Source organism: Pyxicephalus adspersus, chromosome 1 (genome assembly GCF_032062135.1).
Source record: "Pyxicephalus adspersus chromosome 1, UCB_Pads_2.0, whole genome shotgun sequence".
Lineage (NCBI taxonomy): Eukaryota > Metazoa > Chordata > Amphibia > Anura > Pyxicephalidae > Pyxicephalus > Pyxicephalus adspersus.
In genome coordinates this window covers 148,164,776-148,188,431 of record NC_092858.1, presented here as the reverse complement: position 1 = coordinate 148,188,431, position 23,656 = coordinate 148,164,776, and the positions used below count along the sequence as shown (strand labels likewise).

Here is a 23,656-nt window from a genome sequence, read left to right as displayed (position 1 = left end):
TAACCAGTGACAGTTCACCAAAAAAGAACTAACTGTTTCAAATTCTTAACTCTGTTAACTCTTTTCAGTTCATACAAATATAATACATTTTTAGTATTGTTTCACTTCTGTATCTCACACACACAATGCCCCTGATTCATCAATGAAATCCACGCTCGCTGGAAGCGCGAACGTACGCGCGGCCAGCGATCGCGGATTACCGCGGTCGCAAACATTTTTTTTTAGGGCTATGGGTAATGTGTGTGCCATTAGAAAGAATGATTTTTTAGGGGAACAGTGACTTTTATTGCATGATCGCCAGTAAAAAGCTGTCGGATAAGCGCGGCTCCGTGCGCGAGCTTTTTCCGTTGCTGAATAGCGCGACCGCGTACGATTCCGGATCGCTAATACGAATGCGCGACCGATAATCCGATTCTGCTTGATGAATCAGGGGCAATGCCTTAGCATAACATAAATGTAAATCTTTCTCCCCTCTGTGGCCATTATTTTATTTTAAATAATACACTTTTGATTCTTTTTCTTTTTTGTGCTGCATAGGCTTAAAGTGCACTAACTTCCTTGAAAAAAAGTCAACACTCTTCTAACACAATAGACCATATTTACACAATAGACCACATTGTTATAGAAAAAAATTAAATGTATATGTGCTATATTAAAGAAAAACAGCTACAAACTTGTGGGGAAACTTTGCTCATTCTATACACTCCTCCATGTGTGCACCCTTGCTGCTAACCGACTCTTTTGAAGCCTAGTGTTCTACTCCATGTGACATCTCCCAGGCTAAGCACATATTTGTCAAGTCTGAACGCTGGCACATGAGTGGTTGTGCATGGTTGAGGTTGTTTTTGCCATTTTTTAAAGGGCCTCATTCACTATGGTAAGTCCTGGCACCATTCAACATTAAACTACCCATGGTGCACTTCTACAGCTGGAAGGCAGTGAGGGAGTATAAATGGGTGAATATAACTTGCTGCAGAGTTTGGACTTTTTCAGTAGGCAATGCCACTTTACTCAATTGGCCAAATTTAAGGTCAATACAGGAAAAGCCTAAATTTTAGGTTAGGCTGCATCTAAAAGATGAACCAATCACATGGGTAAGTAAGATGGGGGAAAGTAAGTAGTTCTCGTACATTCACAAAGTACAAAACTACCCCTGATATTGTCTTACATCTGTAGGGGAAAGACATCTGGATTTATAAGGTCATTTTGGCAAAACATAGCTGACTGCTAGACAATAAATAAAAACGTTTTTTAAACAACATATTATAATTCAGATGCAAATTGCCTTTTTTTTTAATGAGAAAGATGGCGGGGTCTCCTTAAATCATTAGATTGTAAGATCGAACCTAGTCTAGCAAACTAGCTGGTGGGTCTATCAGTAAAGGTATGCAAGAATGTGATATATGTCAAGAACATAAGAATGTTAAAATATGTCTATATATAAATATGTTATATTATGTCTATATATATAATAATATGGTTTATGAGTAGGTTTATTCTCAACCGGATATATTATTTTTAATGGCAAGTTTGGCCTACTGAAAAAGCTTCTTTCTGTATCAAGTTCTTTTAAACTTTCCTATAGTTAAAGCAAATGTTTTAAAAATAAAAAGTTTTACTTCTCTTTTAACTTTGTTACATTTTTTTAAACATGTGCTGTGATGATATCATTCACAAACACTGATGACTGCTAAATTAATTCAGGATCCTTCCATGGACGTATTAAAATAACATTCAGTGACATTATGAAATACAGATACTCAAAGAGGAAACATTTGCTGCTTGCTGCAAACCTGTGGTAAAAATATTTATTTAAAATTTTACCTCCAGATGTTTGCCAGCCCCTGAGCCCCAAGTAGTTTATTTCACCCCATAGCATATCTGCCACTATGGTTTCAGAACAGTCATTTCTTTTGCTCATATACACTTTCAATAAGAATTTAAAAAAATAGAATTTTTGTTTGGGAATTGCTCCTCCACTAAACGTTAAAGCAGAAGCAGAGTCACCTGCAATAATGTGCAAGTTTGCACTATGAACTAGAACAATCTATCAAGCCTTCTTCATAACTGTGCCACCTTCTTCCCCTGATCTTCAGAACCTTCTAATTTCAGACAATGATGATGTAAATTCTTAGTATGTGTACTGCACCTTCATTATCCCGCACCTGTCTCCTAGTCTCAGTATATTACACATGAGTACACTGTATGCAAATATATTCATATTCATAGACTGCAGTCAGAAAATGTTACTTGCTAGCAGGTCTGGGCAGCAGAGCAAAAAAGGCGACTGCCTTAGGTGTTTCAACAAGAGGAGAGAGCAAAATGGGCAAGACTTGAAACCTATGAATCTGAAACACTTCAATGCTCATAGGGGGTACTGTGTTCTAATTGCCTTGGGTGCTTAATTACTTGGTCCCAGCTCTGTCTGATAGCAATTTTGTTTTTTTAGGATTAATTCTGCTGTACGAAACTAAATTGGTTAAAAAAAGAAAAAAGCTGCTCCTCCACTTTCTATTCTTGTTGTTTGTTATAGCAGATCAGTTCATTTACATAATACCAGTCTTCCCAGGTTCTGAACAAAGAAAAATTGTTAATATTTATTTTATAATTATAATTTTATAATTAGAACTGTAACCAGCTCTGGAAACTACACAGAGGGATTTGTTTAGATGCATTACCAATGGTTAGGTTTAAAGGGAACATGTAACTTTAGCTCAGTGTGCACTTATAGTAGTAAGTTGTACCGTATTGGCCAGAAGCTGTGAAAGGAAAGTCATTGCAGGCGATACCTTTTATTGACTATATATATTTACAGATGTATGCTTTTGAGAAAGATAAAATTCTTTTCTTCAGGCAAATATGAAGATAGTATAACATCTTCAAATTTACCTAAAGAAAAAAGCTGGCATCTGCAAATAAATTTAGTTATCCAATAAAAAGTATAGCCTAAAACAATCTATTCCTGCTACAGTGCAGAGGAGAAAACAGCTAAATGATGAGGGTGACCATGAAGCTGAACTCCAGGAACATTAAAAAGGATGTATAGAAAACAATTCAACTTTTGCATTTTGGGAACACATGCATTGCTAAGCTTGTCCAACTTCTATTCAAACAGGATATATTTAAGTATACATTACAAAGCAGAAATATAAAAGCCCCACTTAAGGACAAAAGCAATCAGTGCCATTTATTCAATGTTGACAAATTCATCATTGCCCTATGTTGTACTATTTGCTTTTATCCTGTTTTTGCTGCAGTCCTGAATCTTCCCACAACAGGCTGGCCATTGTTCTTTAGGTGTCCACATCACTGCATGCTGAAAACTTTTTATTTGATGTCCAGCTTAGGATCTCGAGGAAGCAGTGACATAACTGCAGGAGGACAAAAGGGAATCAGCCAGTGTTGGCACATTTGTGGAGATGGACCAGTGTTTCCTTGCACCTGGAAACAGCAATATCAGGATAGTAGATTTAGGTTGGTATATCTAGCTGAAAAATAAGGACAGGATAGGTCCAGAGATGGATTTTGCCCAGAGATGGAGTTTCAAATATATACATCATACAAGAGAACAATAGAAGGAATCATTAGCAAAACACTAATGAAACCCCAAGCAACTCAGAAGCGGAAGTGATTAAATATGTTCAAAGAGTTTCTGCCAAGCTGAGGAATATGCAGAATTATTTTTCTCTGCTGTCAATTTCTCCAGAGGCTGTTCATCTAAGACATAAACATGGTTTTGAGTTTTTTATTTAAAAAATAAATTATGCATATTTTTACACTCCCTGTCAGTACAGAGAAGAAACTGTGATAAATGGATTCTCAAGACATAGGTGCTATGGCAATTAATGAAAAATTGAGGTGTCAGTCCAATCTAGAATACAATAAGAAAACCAGTAAACATGACTGTCACTGCCTACAATATTGAAGGTCCAAAAAGGTTCAATTCTTCCACAAATTTATTTGTACATATCTGAGATATTTACAGAAAAAAAAAGGGAAACAGTTTATTTCATACATAAATCACATTTCATACTGAACTGATTGATCGAATATAATTAACAACACGGCAAAGGTGGCTTTACTAATTATTTTTCAGCATCCCAGGAGTGAGATTTGTTCAAGGAGAATAAAAAAGGTGAAGTTGAACAGGCATTGTGCGTTATCACATGTTCAGAGGTGCAATAAATATACCAGTAGGAGGGTTATTATTAAAAGAAAAAGGATTGTGAAACGATCCTACATGCTGTGATTCAGAAAACTGTAAAGGAAAAGGAAATGGTAAAAAAAAGTTGTATGTGTTGTTTCAATTTATTTTGCTAAACTGGTGAGATCCTACCTCCCTGTTGGATCTTTGATGTCATGAGGGCATATTTTACTTTTAGGGAAGTTAAGAAGGAAGGAGAGGAAGAAACCATGCACTTCTTTTACAGGTGAAGTTGAGTTTTGGATATGAATTCATCTATGTATACAAGGAGGTGCTGAGAAGTTCCTGGCTTTGCCCAGAAAGAAGGGAAGCAGAGTTATGAAATAACACATTTATTCAACATATTACCCCCTGAGACTGATTCACTTGGTACAGCGTAGTTGCAACTTTTATAGAGTGTTCAAATAAAAGTTCTTTGGCTGGGCCGCAAACCAGCTCTCAGCATCATCTTTGGTGTCAGAAATGTCCTCAAAACTTTGCACCTTCAGGTGTTTCTTCAAATCCTGGAACAGATAATAGTCTGAAGGGGCCAGGTCAGGTGAATAGGGGGAATGGTGGACCAATTGGAAACCCAGGGTGTTCAATTTGGTAGCCACAATGTTGGACGTGTGCGCTGGTGCATTGTACTGCAAAAAAAGGATCCCTTTTACACAGCGTTTCGTCCTAATTGCCTTCTTCAGCTGGTCCAGGAGGTTAGCATAATACTGTCCGGTGATACTAGAGCACTGAGGTAGGTAGTCCACCAACAGAATACCGTCTTTGTCCCAGAAAACGGACGCCATGACTTTTTTGGCCGATTTCTGGGTTTGGAACTTTTTCGGCCATGGGGACCCACTGTGGGGCCATTCCTTTGACTGTTCCTTGGTTTCAAGATCATAGATGTGGAGCCAGGTTTCATTCTCAGTCACTAACCTAGCCAAAAGTCCTAGTCCTGTGCAGCTTCAAAATGGGCCAAAACGGCTTTGCATGATGCAACTCCTTGTTCTGATCACTGTTCAAACATTTCTGCACCCACTTCGCTGAAAGTTTGCGTATGTCTAGGATAGTGGTGATAACAAACTCAACACGCTCCTGTGAGATGTCAAGTATCTGGGCTATCTTTTTTGCAGATATTCACCAGTCCTCAATAATCAGCTCATGGACAGCATCGCAGGTTGCCGGCTCAGTTGAGGTTGGGGGCGCCCACTGGGCTCATCTTCAACAGTGAAATGCCCAGTCTTGAAACAAGATATCCAGGTTTTGACAGTGATGTAGGAATGACATTTCTCCCCCAGTGTTTGTGACAACTCAGTGTGAATGTCCCTTGCTGACTTTCCCTGGAGAAACAAAAACTTCCGTAACTCCAACGACGCGAAACTTGCTTGTGCCTCTGCCGTCACAGCTTCTCACTAAAAGTAAAAACAGTTTTCAGGATCGCAAAGACCTGATATTTGCAGTTACATACTAAGATATTAGGCTGTCATATGCCCCCACACTCATTTTTCTATTTCATCTGGAAGGGGGCAAAGCCAGGAACTTCTCAGTACCCACTGGTATTTGGGCCTACTAAACTTTATCTAGTACCCTCTAAATGTAACAATATATACTAAGCTATTTATGACTGGGTTACCAGGGGATTTCCCCTATTGATGGTACTTAAGGCGTACCTAAACTCAACATTTTTACTTTATATAGAAGGGTAGATAACCCTTCTAAAGAGAGCAAAAACACAAAAATCCCTTTAGGTCTTGATGGCCGTGGCATCAAGACTTAATGGAAGCGCAGAGCTCGCACCTGCGCAGTGCAAGTTTGGGTGACATAGCAGGAAGACAAGAAGAAGACGGAGGAGAAGAAAGAAGATGACGGCGTCGGGCGCAGACGAAGAGCAACTCCAGGACGACGCAGGACCGGATTGTGGGAAGGACCAGCGACATAGAGGGATCTGTGGGATTAAAGGTAAGTGTAATTTTTTTTTATTTTTAGTTTAGTTTTTAGTTTCATAATTTGTGCATTGTGTTGTGGTACACTACAAAACATCAAGGCTCTCTGTGTCATGAAAGCCAGTTTAATTGAATGGGCTGCAGCAAACCCGAAAAAAAGGCAAAATCTTGCGTGACCCTTTTTTTTACCAACACAAAACACCAGAGCTTACAACACATGTGGTAATAATGTGCTGAAGTGAAGGTAAATTGCACACTACTGTACTTGATAAATGCACTGGGATGCCATTCAAATTGAAATTATGGATTTTGGTACATTTGTTGTTGACTATTATGGTCAGCTATATACTATATACTGTCTGGTTGTGCATACTTATTGATAGCTAAAGTTTTTATTAGTTTAAAAAAAGAAACTTTGTAATTTTATTTGTGGACACAAAAGTCCACAGTCCAAAAGTGCCTTAAAAGTCCTGAATATCTTGCAAGGTTTTGATAAGCCAATTTGTATACATTTGTTGTTGAGCCACACTGTTGTTTATTACATTGACCACACAAATATCAATAGGCTCTTAAGAAGTCAATTTAGACCAAAATGTCAGTGTCATTTAACCCTTCCTTACTCCATCCCAAAAAAAATAAACAAAATTGGCTCTTCATACACATATATTTGCAGTTTTGCATTCCTTTGATTTTCCCCTTTTCATGAAAAGTTTACTAGTATTTGTTATGTATTATTACAGTTTTAGCTTTTAGATATAGTAAAAATTTTAGAAGCTTTGTTATGTATTTGTGCACAACTAATATTGGTATATATTTATTGATTATCATGGTAGGTAAAAAACTAAATGCACCATCTTTTAATTCTACAGGCCCTGTGCTTTCAGAGATTATAAGATTTGAGGTGTATTTTACTAACTCAAACTGTAAGAATAGTGAAGAAAAGTGACAAAAAAGAATACAAAAAATATTAAAAAGGGTGCAGCCCCCTGAGGTTAAATATAGGAGGCTAGACCCAGCAGAGAGAGGGTTAAATCAATATCCTGTTCGTTATTTCAGCCGAATTCCTCAGAACTGCTCCCGCTTGGCCATCTTTTTCATAAATAAGCAGAATTTAGCTCTGCAAACTGGAATGTGGTCACTAGGGAAAATTCTGCTTTTTATTAAACATTTCCCTAATCAAAACACATGATGGACTACAGGCTGCTGCTGCAGAAACCAGTTTCCATGGCTGTATACGGTATACATACATATGCTGAAGAAAAGCCACAGAATGTTGGCTGCACCTTGCAAACTAAATGTTTCACAATGGTATCATATTCTTACCATGATATTAGAAAAGCTTAAATGTGACTTTGTAGGGATTTTGGTGTTATTTGCATTACAAGCAGCTTGTTTTATCTGTAGAATTCAATCTCCTAATCTTTAGTGTTTAAGTGGTATTGAGATGCAGCCTTCTCAATTGCAAAGGGGTTTCAAATTAAGACAGAAATGATTGCCAAACAGTAACCTGATCATTAGGATACCTTCTTACAATTGCAGAAATGGATAAGCCCTAGATTTACAGATGCTGATAGATGCCACAGATCATATCGATAACACAGACCAGTGGCACCGCATACAAATGCCTGTTTTTGGCATGATTTTGATTGCCTGCTGAAGCATAAAAATATAGCCATCCTATTGAATACACCGATCTGTCGGGAACAGATCTGGATAATATATCATGCATGACACCTGGGATCTTTTTCATCAGTCACTAGTGACTTAGGAAGATAAAACTCATTAGGCAATGTGAAATTAGGGTCATGATTTGGTCAAGGCAAACAATTATTCATATTAGTTATTCATAAGCTTGCTCCTAAAGTCCAACTATAGCCAAATAAATAGTTTATATTTTGGTGGGATTTGGCCTGCTGGTTTTCCTGTTCAGTGACAACTAGGGAGAATGTTACCACCTTGGGTTCAACTTAAATTTCATTAATTTGCTATTTTCACAAGCCAATAAAATGATCAGCTGTGAGCCCACCATGGCACACAGTGGGCATCTTTCCCATTGCCAAAAATCCCCCTGACATCTATTGGCCAATGGAAATAATGCCTGATATGTGTCTTATTATTGGACTCATAGCCAATGTTTATCTTATCAGATTGTGTTCAATCTAAACTGGGTTCCATGAACCTGTATAAATGAATCAATCCTGTGCCAATTTGCCTAAGGGAGAAGTGTGGAAGAAGAATCTAAATATTGTTGTTATTATTATTAATATTATTAACAAACAAGATTTATATAGCGCCAACATATTACGCAGCACTAAATACAGATTTGTATCATTAAAAAATGGTTGAAGCTGGCTCTGAGGAGTGGTTCTCATAGAAAAGTGGATGTAGCCCTGACTATACCTGTAAATGTGTATATGCAGCTGTCACTGGTGAAAGGATTCTTTCTAAGACAAGCTCAAATGGACGGGAAGTGAGGGAAAATGTCCTACAGCTTTAGTTCATACCAACACACGTTGTCTGCAGGCTCTAAAAAGAATAGAGCATATTACACTATCGCGCAGCACATTTTAATGCGCTTCTGCCAAACATGCTGTTGGCTTCATGTAAAAATGTTTTTGCCAAGAAAAATTGCTCACCCAGATGCTGGGATGTGTGGGTGACATCACTGCTGTGTTTTGGGCATTCTTAATAATATTCTTGTGGGATCTGAACTGACATCACCCACATCTCCTAGGACCAGGGTGAGTTAATTTTAGGTTTATATTTCCCAAATTAATTTTTATAAAGGTAGTGGAGGGCAGAAAGGGAAGCAGACCTTCCATGTATGAAAGCTCAACTAAAAGTGTCAAAAGCTAATGTCAGTGCACACTATAGTAACTACTGTCGTGTGAAACCACCTATTTCTCCCACTGTATTGAAAAATAACTGAGCTAGAATAAGAATTTACCCAGGACTGTCTAACACTTGGAATCCCCACATACAGTCATCTCTTATGAAGCATCCATGAAGCATGACTAGCAATAGAAAGGATTCCTTTTGTGCTATTTTCTGCAAAGTTGCTGCCTGGCAAGAGAACTGCATATTTGTTTCCATATTATTGTTATTTGCAGCATGTTCTAAATTTCCTTAGAAGGAAGTAAAGTTAACCCAGTAAATGCCAGAAAGCCAGACCCACACTGTCCATGGCATTTTGTCAATATCCTTATTTGGAGACTAGACTTAAAATAGATGTACCCGGGTGAATTTTGTTTTTTCTTGTGAAGATGAAAATGTTTTGAATCTATACAGATGTGAGTTTATGATGTGATCCTAGATTGTTATAAGAAAGACTTCTAGTCTACTAGGCTTTGCTGTCATACATTGAACTGGAGCTGTGAAAAATGTTGACCAGCTGCTCAGTCAAATTTGATACCACGACTGTATTTGATCTCCCTTGATTTTTAATTGATACATTGTTTAGAATCAATGAAAATTGACTGGTGAGAACACAGAGAAATTATGAAAAGGTGATAGATTCTATTTTAGTGTTTAACATTAAATGATTTGATATAAATGTTTAATTCAAAGAGTTTTTCTTTTTAGTTTGTATGGTAGAGACGTGCCATTATCTCCAACAGAACGATTTTCTATCCACTGATAGTAATAAAGGCATAAATAGTGGAGCAGTTTTGTCATCCTAGGTGGCTCTCTCCTGATTTAGACTACCAAACACATCACCTCTTCTCATCTTAATAACATTTGGGGGAGGTGTTCTTCAATGTACATATCTAAAATGGAAAGCTGGGAAGCTGTAAATAAAGCTATGGAATTCTGTTTAGCGGAAGCAGAGTCCACTGGAAATTTCAAGTTTCCTATTCTTTAGCAGTTTTAACAGGTGATCATCAAACAAATATAACAAAACGTTCAATTATTGTTAATGAACGGCAATGACTGTGGGGGGGGTACTCATTCTTAGGGTTATATTGCAGTTCGTGTTTCTGTTCGTGGGACTTCTTCATCACCTTTTTATCCCCTCTATCAACATGACTTGAAATGAAGAGCAATTTCTCAATAAAAACAACTCTTTAGACACACCAAGGAGACTGTAACAGTGACAGAATATCATGTCTGCATGTGTTGGGTTGATATCTCCTCAATGAGATTATAAACAACATTTATCTCCCAAGATAACCCAAATGAAAAAGATGTTGTTTGGGCTTTTCTTTGTTTTTGAATATCACTCTTTACCCTGCTACAATACCCTAAAAAAGGGTAAAGGTTTGGGATTTTACACTACTTCGTGTTAATGACATTTTTATTGCATATCTCTCTGATATTAGAATATGTGTGCACACCCACTTGTCTTACTTGACAAGGACTTGTATATCATTGTGCGGCCCAAGAGATCATCTAATTGATAGGAAAGAAAATCAACATGTGCACATAATGAAATTCTATCACTGCACATGGTTTGCTAAAAATATAAATATAGTAGCAAAAAAAAACCAAAATTAGTACTGCTACTAGCACTGCTACCATCATCTTATAAAATTATACCGAGATATAACCTGTAATCAACTTGTTCTATATTCAGAACAAGCAATACACATTTTTTAAGCCTACAGCTTTTAGAGATCCATGAACAACTCAATGTAATGCTTCCTTCCAGACTTAATTGCATACACAGCTTCAATATGTTTCCAATAATAAATCAATCTGGTAAAGTAAACCATTTTGTAAATCGCAGGTGATGTCCTCACCTGAACCCAATCTGCATGGGGCCACAAGCGATGGCCTTCTTTTATAAGCAGACCTACACTGTTGCTTCCTGATCAGATTTCATACAATATATGTATAACATAGAAGAGGTAAAAGGAAATTGGGCATCTTTGCAAAACCATATCTTATAATTAGGTGGTAGTGAAAACCAGAAAATATGCATAAGAGCCAGACTACTACAGCAAAGCAGATTGCTGAACAGGTAAAAAAACATATATGTGAGCTGTCTTGTAATTCATCCACCTTAACACAACACAACACAACACAGCCAGGTTACTGACCTCACTTTTCTCTACTTTTTTATCTTTTATATTATTGTTTGACAGGCAGCATACTGCTGAGAACACTTCTTCTTCTATGAAACCTAAATGCCTTACCCATCGGGCTCTGTGTTTTATTAGGTATCCCCTTTGGGTGGCATGATCTTTATAAGAAGCCTAAGAAAGTAAATGATAGATACAAATAAAGATCACATTAAGAACCCATTTGTTATTATTATCTGCAGTCTTTAGACATTAGCCATTGTACCTCAACAGAAACCTAAATAGTTGTGTCAATGGCAAGCAGTATGGTTTGAGATGCTTCTGAGATCATTGGCAATTCAATGACAGGTGTAGTTGACTTCCTTCTAATGTGATATGACCTTATTTAAGTGGACTTTGCATTGTCATAGACTTCTATAGGATTAAATAAAACACATTTGATGTGGGCAACTGGTTGACACAGGCCCAAATACTATGTACACACGCTAAATTTTGTGTTGCCGAAGATAAATTAGTGCTTGTCTCAGGTGAAAATCTAGTGTACAGCGATTCCCCTCGTCCACCGATGTGTCCTGGCAGATCAGTGAACAACAGAGAACAATCGCTGTCAGTTCCTTTGTAATAAAAGGGCAATGGGGTGTCACTCACTCATCCTCCCCTATCCCTTCTCCACAGACTGGGATCCATAGTGCTGTGTTTAGAGCTCATTCGTTCTGCTGACAATGGAAATGATCAGGAAAGATCATTTCCAGTGACAGAAATCTGATGTACAGGGCCTTACTCATTTGCTGTTTGAGCCATTTGCCATAATGTTCTGACCAACATGGAAGTAAAATGTAAGCACTGGGAAGTAGCTGTTACAGAAAGTAATATAAAAATACAAATCCTGCATGAGGCAGACCCATTTTTAACACAGGCACAGAACAAAACCTTCCAAATGGTTGGATTTTCCTACATTCGTAAGAGGACGCCACATCTTCTAATAAACCCCAATCAGCAATTTGATAATTTCCTACCAACCTAGTACTGAATCCCATAAATCACTACAATGAGATATTTCTGTCACAACTCCTGTTTGGTGGTACCCCAATGGAATAAAGAGAGAAATTAATTAAAAATAAATCACAGCCTTGTTTATTTTCTTATCTTCTATTGCTGTGTTGCTCTCCTGCTTCCTTTGATTTTTTTTTCTTCTTCCAAAAGATTAATGACTTTATAGTGCAAAAAAGGTGATTACTCTTCTAAAACAAGAACCCGTGTTTCAGGTTGCCATGGTGACCGGCGTGCTAAACCTTCCTGAAAAAGTAAAATAACTTCAAGTGTAAACACTGCTGTTTTGAAAGGAATAGAGCTTTACTAGCAATTATTAAACACCAAAGTAAAGTATTAAAACCTTTGTTCAGCCATCAAAGCAAAACGCTCACCGCCGGGCTCCTGGGGTCGCAACCAGATATTATTCAGAGCACCGTAGGGGGTGTATAAACAGGATGAGAATATCACAAGAGGTAACGTGATTTCTTAAGGGAAATCTATAGTCTTTTAAAGTGTTGAAAAGGAAAATGAGAACGAAACTAGAAATGGTAATAAACCCACCAATTAATTTTATTATTTTAATGTTTTGGAAATCTTGTTTCTAGATAAGCATAATATATATATACTTATATGTATTTATATATATAATATATATATATATATATAATATATATATATATATATATATATATATACACACACACACACACACATATTGCCTATCCAAAACAAGTCAGTAAGCTTGTCAGGGCATTGTTATGATCTGGGGTTGCTTCAGTTGTGCCCAAAAAATGACTACCTGAATATACTGAATGGCACAGACATATTCCAAGATGGCGAAGCCAGGATTAATCGGGCTCAAATGTGTGTGGTTCAGGGAACATAAATCATTTTCACACATGGACTGGCCACCAAAGAGTTCAAAACATAACGTTACTGAGAATCCTTGTGCTGAAGAGGACTTTACACAGTGGTCCCACACTCCCATCATCAAAACAAGTTCTTTGCCAAAACTCAGTACAAAAAAATCTGGATGGAAATAAATGTTGTGACATTGCATAAACTAATTGAAACAATACGACATTGCATGCATGCTGTATTGCAATCTGAAAGGTGATCCAACTAACTATTAGAGTTTATTACTTTTTTTGGACAGGCGGTGTGTGTAAATATAGACTATATATATATAGAACTGCACTAATTCTACATGTTGTATTTATTTATTTAATATATTATAATTTATATAATACTAATATAAATGTATATATATATATATATATATATATATATATATATATACACAGTGCTCAACCCAGACATTTTTTTAAGATGGGTGGAAAGAAATTTCAGGTGGGTGGCAGTCCCTGTATTGTGACCCAACTCTTCAGTAGCCACCCAAAAACAGCCAGGTGGTTACTGAAATGTGCAGGGTGGTGCACCTGGCTAAAAGGGGCTGGGGAGAACACAGAAGCAGCACAAAAGCAGAATATGAGCAGTTGAAATTTTAACTTCAATACCACAGGTTTTAAAAGAAGAAATAACAAACTTTCACATTTATTTTTTGATATGTATAAAAGTTAAATTGATAAAAATGTATAAATAATCCTATTAGGGTAAGTTCAAGCAAGTGTTTGCCGATGCCTTGGTTCACCACTCTTAAGTGAACCAAGGAGGTCCTGTTGTCAAAATCCACCCATTTTATTTTTATTTAGCCTTAGAGTGAAACATTTATAAGAGCATTTCTGTAAAGTTTATCAATGCATATTTATTACATAATATTATATTACATATATTATGTATAAACAATAAACAGAATGCCCAATAATTGGTACCTAATTTTGAAGAAGGGGCCCAGTAGGTACTACTTATAGCTAAAATGGTGACATAATCACATGATAGAGTTACAAAAACTTTTATTTCTCAGAAGATAAACATAGACCCCAAACACTAGGACATAAAAATGGAGGTGTCTGGCATGTGTTCCTAATGTTCATTTAGCGCTCCCTGATAGAATGGACCGGATTTATAAAAGCACTCCAAGACTGCAGAAGATAGACTATCAAGGGGGTCTGTAATAATATATAATATAATATAATATTACAATCAAAATTTTAGTTTAAAATAATTCCCTATTAAAACTGTGCACACAAATAACAAACAAACCAACATTTTTTGTTGTTACATACATATCAAAAAAATTACATAGCTTTCATGTGTTTGATAAAACATGCACAGCAAAACTGCAAAAATACAAAAATAAATGTATCCTAGATTGTAAGCTCTTTTGGACAGGGTCCTCTCCTCCTCCTGTGTCACTGTCTATCTCTGTCATTTGCAACCCCTATTTATTGTACAGTGCTGCATAATATGTTGGTGTTATATAAATCCTGTTTAATAATATTAACACCCATCAGAATTTCAACTTAGGTGTTTCAAAGTACCACTACAGGATTGAAAACATTTGCCAACTAATACGAATTGATTTAAAAGACACCCATTCCAGGTGTGTTGGATCACTCAGGTTCGCACATGATAGTCTATCTTCTCCAGTCTTTGGGAGCTTTAATAAATCAGGCCCAATGTTAGAATGCCAAGCAACTGAACACAAACAGAAGCGTTTATTGAAGGTTTCAATCAATGCACGCCACACAAGAACACACAGTTTTGGGTCTGCTAACCTAGTTTACTTCTAAAAACTGGATGATAGGATAGAACATGCAACATAAAACAATATAAAAACCACCCTCACAACAACAATATCCTGCTTTTCAGTTCAGAGATTTTCTACCTTTAACAATATGTGAAAACTCCACTGGGAGATTTTTCTTACTAAAGTAAGTCTGCTAGGAGTTCATCCGCCTTTTTTTGATGGCACAAAGCTGTGACCATGTATTTAGGTGACCTTTGCTAATCCTCTCGAGGCCACAAGTGGAAGGACTTTCTGTGTTATTAGTGAATGCTGAAAAATCTATGCAAGTAACACATTTTCCTCCATAAGGCTTGATTACCTTGAGCCTATTTTATATAAAGCAAAATCATTGAAGGAAAGCAATTAGACAATATGGATATTTTTCTTCCTTAACATAGTTTTGAAGCATTCATACCACTGTGGTTCAGCAATTAGCAGCCAAACCAGCTAGTTTTAGTTTTTTTTCCTAATGTTTCTATTAAACTTTCTGATTTTGTTGTGGAAAGTTGACCAGGGCTGGGGACTCTGAATGCATTGTATGTGCCTTGGGGTAATGAGGTCTCCATACAGACGCTTCATGCAGAACTTTGCCTGCAGTTCATCTTAAGTGAATGAAAAGTGAAAGTTGCCAACCACTCACCAATGCCACGCAAAGCCTAATTCAACTTCAAATGTTTTGTCCGTGGTTGATGTTTGGTGGCTGGCTATCAGTCAGTTGCCTGGGAACAGCCCCTCATTCATCCAAGTGAACATAGTCTTAGTGACTTTGTGTAAGAAGTACATGAATGCATGATAACATATTCCTTTGTGAAGTCTTGGTTCACAGTAGTCTAGTGAACATATTACATAATCAATCATTTAAAATCAGCATTGTAACTGGTGATTCATAGGAATGCTTATCATTCAGCACCCAACACCACCTAATCCTACTCACTGGTGTCTGGATTGACAGCAGTCCCACTGTATCTGGTATCTGTTTCTGAAAAAGTCAGTTATGTTTTTTTTTTATTCCTTTTTGAGGCTTGTGCATCACATAGTACGTAATGTAGTATCTGTTTAGACTCTCATTCCAAAAGATTTCAGTTACCTTTAGCTCCCTGTTGTTTGAAGGCCTTTAGTTTGGGCTTAGCAAAGGTGTATTGTACCTCTACAGAGAGACCACTGCTTACACACACACACACACACACACACACACACACACCATTTTACCAGCTCCCATTCTACAGCTATTGGAAAGGTACACACTTCTTCATTTTCAATGATTTTTTTTCCATTGAAATTGAACATTCAAACTATTTGTTGCAAGTTGTTTAGATTACTTAAACTTGAATTGAAATTGGGTAAAAATGCTCATTATTTATTTTTTTTCTAAACTTTTTGTCTTAACTGCAGCTTTTTAAAAAAAGGGAGGGGGGGGGGTAATGTTACAACTACAGGCTACATTACACTTTGGGTACCCTTTTGTGATATTTCTCTGTTCTAGGACTTTGCTTTTCCAGAATTATGTGTGTTCTGATAAGAGATGAGTGGCTGTACACTTATTTCTGAGTGTAAAGCTGCGTACACACGTCAGATTTTTCTCTCCCGATAATCGGCATCGGCCAGATATCGGGCGAAAATCTGGCGTCTGTACAGTCGGCGTCGTCCATCGTCCGAACGACAGTCCTGGCGGATCCATGGACGATGAACGACGACCGATCCTAATGGAAGGGAAGGGGGAGAGTGCGCAGCAGGGTGCCGCTCCGTCGCTCTCCCCCTCCCCTGTCCATAGAGCAGAACGGTGCTGTATGTACAGCACCGTTCATGCATCATTTAGTCCTTTGTCGTTGGAAAGGATCGTGAAAGATCCTTTCCAACGACAAAAATTGCACGTGTGTACGCAGCTTTAATGTTAGCTTCAGCTATTAAGGTCTGCAAATAACATGTATTGTAGCAAATTGGGAGCCTGAAATATTAATATTATTATTATTATACAGTGTTTATATAGGTCACTGAAACGATAACATGACCACATGCATGTGCACAATATAGTTCCCAACTGTTCCTATATGGCAGTGGTTCGGAAGAGCAGTAAACCGCTGCAGTAATAAGCCTTATAAAAGAAAATATGAATAACACCAATAGGCTTTCCCTCCCATTAATCAATATTAAAATATGCAGGAGGTAGATTCATCTGATTTATGTAACAAAACCCTTAGTGGACTGAAAACATAATTTCTGAATCATAAAAAGAGCAATTACTAAATAGTAATAAAAACATTCCAGCGCAGTTACCATTGTCATGTTAGCACTGTGCTACCCTTTTCTAGATGGAGCCTGTCCCTATTCAGTTGCATTCCGTCTTTCTTTTTGCTTCTTTTGCTGCCAACATGCATACATTGTAAACACATGGCAGGAACAAAGTATGGATTTTACAGTACATTTGACATTTTTGTCCACAACACAATGGCCTCAACAAAATGTATTTACAAGAAACAACGGCTGATCAAACAACTCATATTCAAAACAAATCATATTCAATCACAGCCTCAAAATTCTCATCACAGTCAGGGCAGAAGGTAATGCATGTATTTGGAAAGATGAAATTATATGTCAGCCATTCCTGGGCTATAAATGGAGACAGCTTTTGCTGACTTCTTATTCAGAGTCTGCTAATTGCCTGGCCTACATGTTGCTCCATTCGATTCAATAATATGAATCTCAGACCCAGAAAAGGCTCACCAATTAGGATATTAGACTGTGCGGTGATTGCCCTGCTATACTTACTTGCTCCAAGTCAGCAACCCAAAGAACTGAGGCTAGAAAGTCAGCAAAATGGGCAGGAAACTAGAGTTTTTAACAGTAATGAAAAAAACAAAAGCTATGTACACACCAGTTGATTCCCACCTGACAAAAAAAAGGCTGTGCTCATCTTGGATAAAAATCAGACATGTTTACAGCAGTTCCCATGACACCATTCATCAATCCACCACAGCATATTGGTGAACAACTAATCTGGACCAGCCATTGTTCACCCCTATGGAGGACAGCAAAGCGAGGTGCTGCTCACCTGTCCTCCTCCCTCACCATCGAACAAAACAGTGCAGTGAACAGCGTTCATTCGTCCATCTGTCACAGAAAATGTTCACAAAAGATTATTTTCAGCAACAATTTTCTGATGAACATGGCACATCTGTACTGGGATTTACTCCTACTCACTTGCTTCCACGTTTCCTGCCACCCTCCTCAGTGTTCTCCCCAGAACTTTTTAGCAGAGCGCACCACCTGGCAATTTTCAGCAACCACCCAGCTGTTTTGGGGTGGTTATTGATGAATTGCATCACAATACAGGGGTTGCCACCCACCTACAATTTCTTCCCACCAAGCTTAAAAAAAATTCTTGGTTGAGCACTGCACCTTGTAGAGTTCCCTCAAATCCTATACATTTTTTTTTGCCCTAAAATGGTACATACCATGCAGAACTGACCTATGGGCTCAGGACAGCTTAGTGAAACATGCCTGGACTATCTAGAATTACAGGAAGTTGCATATGATGGCTGTCAATGAACCCATTGAGATGGTGACTCTGAACAATGGCAGTTCCAGAAACAAGGTGAATTCTGCGGCAGTAACAAATAACTCGTGCTGGAAAATGTTTTCTCTATTTTTGGCATCTTCTTGATTTCTGTAGTTAAACTTTAAACACCAGTGTATGAATAATGTTTTAAATAAAACAGTTTACAGAGGTAGAAGGATAAATGATGGCTATTTCAGCATGACACAAAAACATTATGGACATCTTAGTGCATGCTGGATAGTTTCTGGTATTCAAGAGTCTTCAAGAGTAGTCACGGCCAAAAAAATAGGCTGCCAAAACAAGAAAGTTATAACATCTGATATTAGTCTACCCTTGAAAAGAAAAAAGATGAACAATGACTTGAGTAGGTAGCAAGAAGTCAGTGCTGCTGCAGGCTATTCAGTGAGTATTTGAAAAAAAGAGAAATATTGGATTTTTTTGTAATGTAGGAATGTAAGTTTTACCTGTGCCTTGCCAGCGTGAACCATTAGGTCTCATTTGTCATTGTGTCTTTGATATGTTTTATGAAAGCAGATTTAGAACTTTATTATTTATCTGCCTTTTCCAGGGTAGATTTAAAGCTGGATTTACACCTACATTAATGCAGTGATATGCGTTTCTGTTATATAAATTATAAATATACCATATTTATATAAATAAAAAATTACTGCTTGATCTTTGTGTGATCTTTAAAAAGGGCCTCTGGATCTCTCAACAAGTGAGAGATCCACAAGCTCTAATTTGTAGTGAATTTGTAGTGAAAGTCCTTGGCCTTGGCCCTAATTTGTCCTTGGCCCTAATTTGTAGTGAATTTGTAGTGAAAGTCCTTGGCAGGTAGAAAAGGAAATCAGAAGGAACCATTTAGGAAGGGTTTAGATGAGCAAAATTAATTCCCAATCAATTTCTTATTGAATGCTTTTGCATTAAAACATTCCCACCATGGGGGGATACATCCTGTATTGACAACTTATAAAAAGGACCCTCTTGACAAGACCTTAAACTGAAGACAGCTGCTGTAGGCAGACTTTCATGCATCACCATTCTATATCTGTGACAACAAAAATTAGGGAGTGAACAATAGAAGCAGAAACCCAAGTGAGTATTCATCTCAAAACTGCCAAAATGCAATTCTTATGCACAAAGTTTGGTGCACAAAGGGCTCCCTTTTGAAGTTCATGGGCTTGATTTTTTAAAGTCCCCCAAGATTGGAGAGGATACACTTTTATCAGTGAACCTGGATGATCCAAAAACCTGGAATGGATCTAGTCCAGGATTGAAAACATTTGCTAACACACAGTAAATTACTTTAAGAAAGCCATTCCAGGTTTTCTGGATCACCCAGGTTCACTGATGAAAGTGTATCCTCCCCAGCCTTGGAGAACTTTTATAAATCAGGTCCCATATGTCCGAAAGACTAGGAAATCTCTCTCATTTAAGGTTCCTGTGAGGTCAGATGAAAGTTGACAAAATCTTTTCTGAAGCTGGTCAATGTCTAAATATAAATTCCTGGTATTGGATGGCCAAATTTACCAAAATGCCTTATTTATTGTGATCATTATGATATGATTATGATATTATATGGGGCGTTTATCACTATGATTATCTCAGTGTTATTGTTACTGTAGAACTGGCTCTGCTACAAAACTATTGGAAGTGGAGTTTGTTTATTTACCTACTATTTGATTGATTATTCTTTATTTTGCTTCCTTAGGGTTTGCATTCACTTTTACCCTTGTCTGTACATGAATATTTACTTTTAGCTTAGCAGTATTGTTTGTTTACTCTATATATGTTTTGCACATTATTGAGCCTGTGGGATATTTATTGGTTTTGTTTAATAATGTTGCTATTGTTTTGCTCTAAAACAGGGTGTATGTATTACAGAGGCAAGTGTCTGTTGTGGTTACAAGTTACCCATACGAGTGCGACCCATACGATCTTTTTTTTTCTTTTATTTGTGGTTGTAAAAAAATTACCAAAATGCCTGATCTAATGTGACCACCATGAGCCATATTTGTCTCTTTTGTGCCATATCTGCCATTATATGTGACCAATATACCCAGGATTATCACTATGGTAATGCTGTTATCAGCGTATGGTAAGTGAGTGTAACAACAAATCTGTCACATTGGAAGCTTGTGCGAAAAAATTTAAAAATCATTTTTACTTTTAAATTTCACATTGCTGTTGCCAGGTAATCAGGAGTGGGAAGTCATTGCTTTTACATCCTTTATTGAAGCTTATCCACAGCTAAAATGTCAACAGCTCTCAGCAGTAAGAAATATATAACATTTGTATACCACACATTTTTTTTTATGCTGGTTAAAAAAAATTTGTATCATAAATAAATAATAATATATTTGACAAGCATAGCAGTAACTGTTGCATAAAAAACTCAATCATGAAAAATGTAATTTTAAAGTTAACACTCTGAACGGCAGACACCCTAAATCACGAAACAATTCTCAGTAACTAACAAAGTTCCAATTAAAAATGTAGCCATTGATCACATCATAGTATTAACAAGAGCAAATTATAGGGATGAACCCAGCACAATTTTAAAGCAAAGGATGTTGCATCAGACGATTTATTTGCAAGTAGATTCTACCTTCAGAACTGATAGAATTGTGCACACACCAAAATAATCTGACAGATGTATCAAGATAAATTGAGATTCCGGAATACATTTACACAATGAACCAGAATCAGATATCTATCCAAAATCGTATATTATCCCCTTTCCTGAGCATCTACACTTTCTAGAGATTCTGATCAAATAATACATTTGCAGCATTGTGATGGAATAATGTGGCTTATTGTAGCGGTCACATGTATAGGATAAAGCAGGGGATGTGCTTTTATCAACACTGATAGCACTTATTAAACCTTCCTAATGTTACAGTGAATGTGATCTCTCTACTACTTACACATCAGATGTGCCCTTCCCAGTCAATGAATCCCCAGCACCCTAATCTATAAACCGGTAAAAATGCAAGGCATTTAATAAGCCTCTTAATGTGCCCCCAGATACCAGTTCATCATCGTTGTCCCCAAATATGTGCTTTTTTTAACAAATTAAATGATAAATCCAATTAGTGAACCTAAATAATTGGACAAGGGACCACACTATATATATTTATATACACACACATCTTTACATGGACATTGCTGTGTAGCATAGCCTGCATAAAATATGTAAATGCACAAAATTCCACCTAAAAAAAGATTGCATTTAAATGCATCTGGGTGTGTATTGGTATCATTTCTCCTTCCATCTACCACTCTGCAAATATATTAGTCACTTTGATGTCCTTGTGTTATACTTCCTTTCTCAGATATGTCAGATGCTTATGGCCAGGCTTAATAATGCAGATATAAAAGTGTATGCTTGCTCTGATGGTTCATACAATACTTGCTGCAGTGAAGATTCCCATGCTGAATTCTCCCAGCCTGTGTGTATCCCTATGCATTAGCATGATCACAATGCCCATTGTACATGCCACCTGTCATCTGACAACAGAGCACATGTCCTGGTAATACCACGAGCCCCTCCATGCCACCCTGCAGACCTCCAGCAATGCCCAGCCAGCTATTGCCCCATCCACCCACACACATGGAGCCAGGAACACATAACACACAGATACACACCTGTCTCTCTGTAAGCTCTTTCTCCAGCTCCTTGTGTTTATTGTGCCATACCAAATAGTGCAGGGGGTATCTGCTCTCCGGACCTTTCTTTGCTGGCATCATCCTCGTCTCATGCTGAATTGTCCAACCTTCCTCCCAAAATCACCATGCAGAATAGTGTGGGTGGCTGTGGAAAGGTCTGGGATCCCCGCACAGGATGTGGGTGCTCTCCCCCTACACAGCCAGCTGCCTTCAGAAATAGGGAGATGAGCAGCAGCAGGTCCTCAGCAGCCCTGGACACACAGCAGCTCTCTTCCTTCCTATACAAGGCTGCAGAGAGGAGAAGGGAGCTGCATGGCAGGCACAGAATCCCCACACAAGTCAGGCAGAGGAGGCAGCTGGGAGCGGTGAAGGCAGTGCCAGGGGCTCCTGGTGGGCTCAGGACTCCTCCCTGGCAGCGCTGTCTCAGCTCTGCTGTCTATGCATTGTGCAGGATGCTGCCGCTGCTGACAGGGACTCCAATTGCATCATGGGAGCTGTAGTTCCTTTATTCTCTTTACTTCACAGGCAGGTGCGGCTGCTAATACATGGCTGTGCTGCTATAACGACCTAATAATGGATGAATATTGTGCTTGTCTTCTGTGTATATCCAGACATGGGGCAGGATAAAGAATGCCAGAACACACAGACTCACCTGCACTAAGTCGTTACCTCAGAAAGGAGTGCTAATAATAAAAATTATATTATGGCTATTGTAGTAGCTTCATGGTACACATACACATCTATCTATCTATCTATTTATCTATCTATCTACTTACCTACCTACCTATCTATCTATCTATCTATCTATCCCATATCTATCTATCCAATATCTATCTATCTACCCCATATCTATCTATATATCTAACTATTCCATATCTATCTATCTACCTATCTATCTATCTATCTATCTATCCCATATCTATCTACCTATCTATCTATCTATCTATCTATCTATCTATCTATCTATCTATCTACCTATCTATCTATCTATCTATCTATCTATCTATCTATCTATCTATCTGTCATTTAGGCTTATTTCAGGCTTAAATTAAAATTTCGGAGTGCCTTCCCACTTTTATTCACAAAAACCATCGATACAATGGCCCTGATTTATTAAAGCTCTCCAAGGCTGGAGAGAATACACTTTTATCAGTGAAGCTGGGTGATCCAGCAAACCTGGAATGGATCTGGTCCAGGATTCAAAACATTTGCTAGCAAATAGCAAATGATTTTTTAAAATCCAGTCCATGTTTTCTGGATCACCCAGCTTCACTTTTGAAAGTGTATTCTCTCCAGCCTTGGAGAGCTTTCATAAATCAGGCCCAATGCATTCCCCCAGGAGATTGCAATGAAGAGCCTCCTGTCGCTCTCTCTGACTCTCTTCAGAGGTATTGATCCCACACACCTAAACTCTGGGAGACCTCCATGACCCTCCCAATATGTGGGCTACACCCAGCCTGTCTCCATGTCTCAAGGACTTTTTATTATCAGCCAGGTTTTTCATAGCTATCCTTCATTTCTGGTCTGGAAGCGAGACAGGCCACCAATTCCATCCAGGCCACTCCA

At 37.8% G+C, this 23,656-nt stretch overlaps 1 protein-coding gene across 3 annotated transcripts in view; it reads right to left on the bottom strand.

Annotated features, from left to right (window-relative positions):
- ANKRD13B (ankyrin repeat domain 13B) overlaps positions 1–22,520 on the bottom strand; it is a 116,406-nt gene extending 93,886 nt beyond the window's left edge. For 2 of the 3 annotated variants that reach the window (XM_072430700.1, XM_072430707.1), the window contains exon 1: positions 22,070–22,520. In XM_072430700.1, coding sequence (XP_072286801.1) covers positions 22,070–22,171 — 102 coding nt within the window. In that variant the 5' untranslated portion in view covers positions 22,172–22,520. The remainder of the gene's footprint in view (positions 1–22,069) is intronic. The other variant, XM_072430718.1, reaches the window with a different exon arrangement.
- Between the last annotated feature and the right edge of the window lie 1,136 nt (positions 22,521–23,656).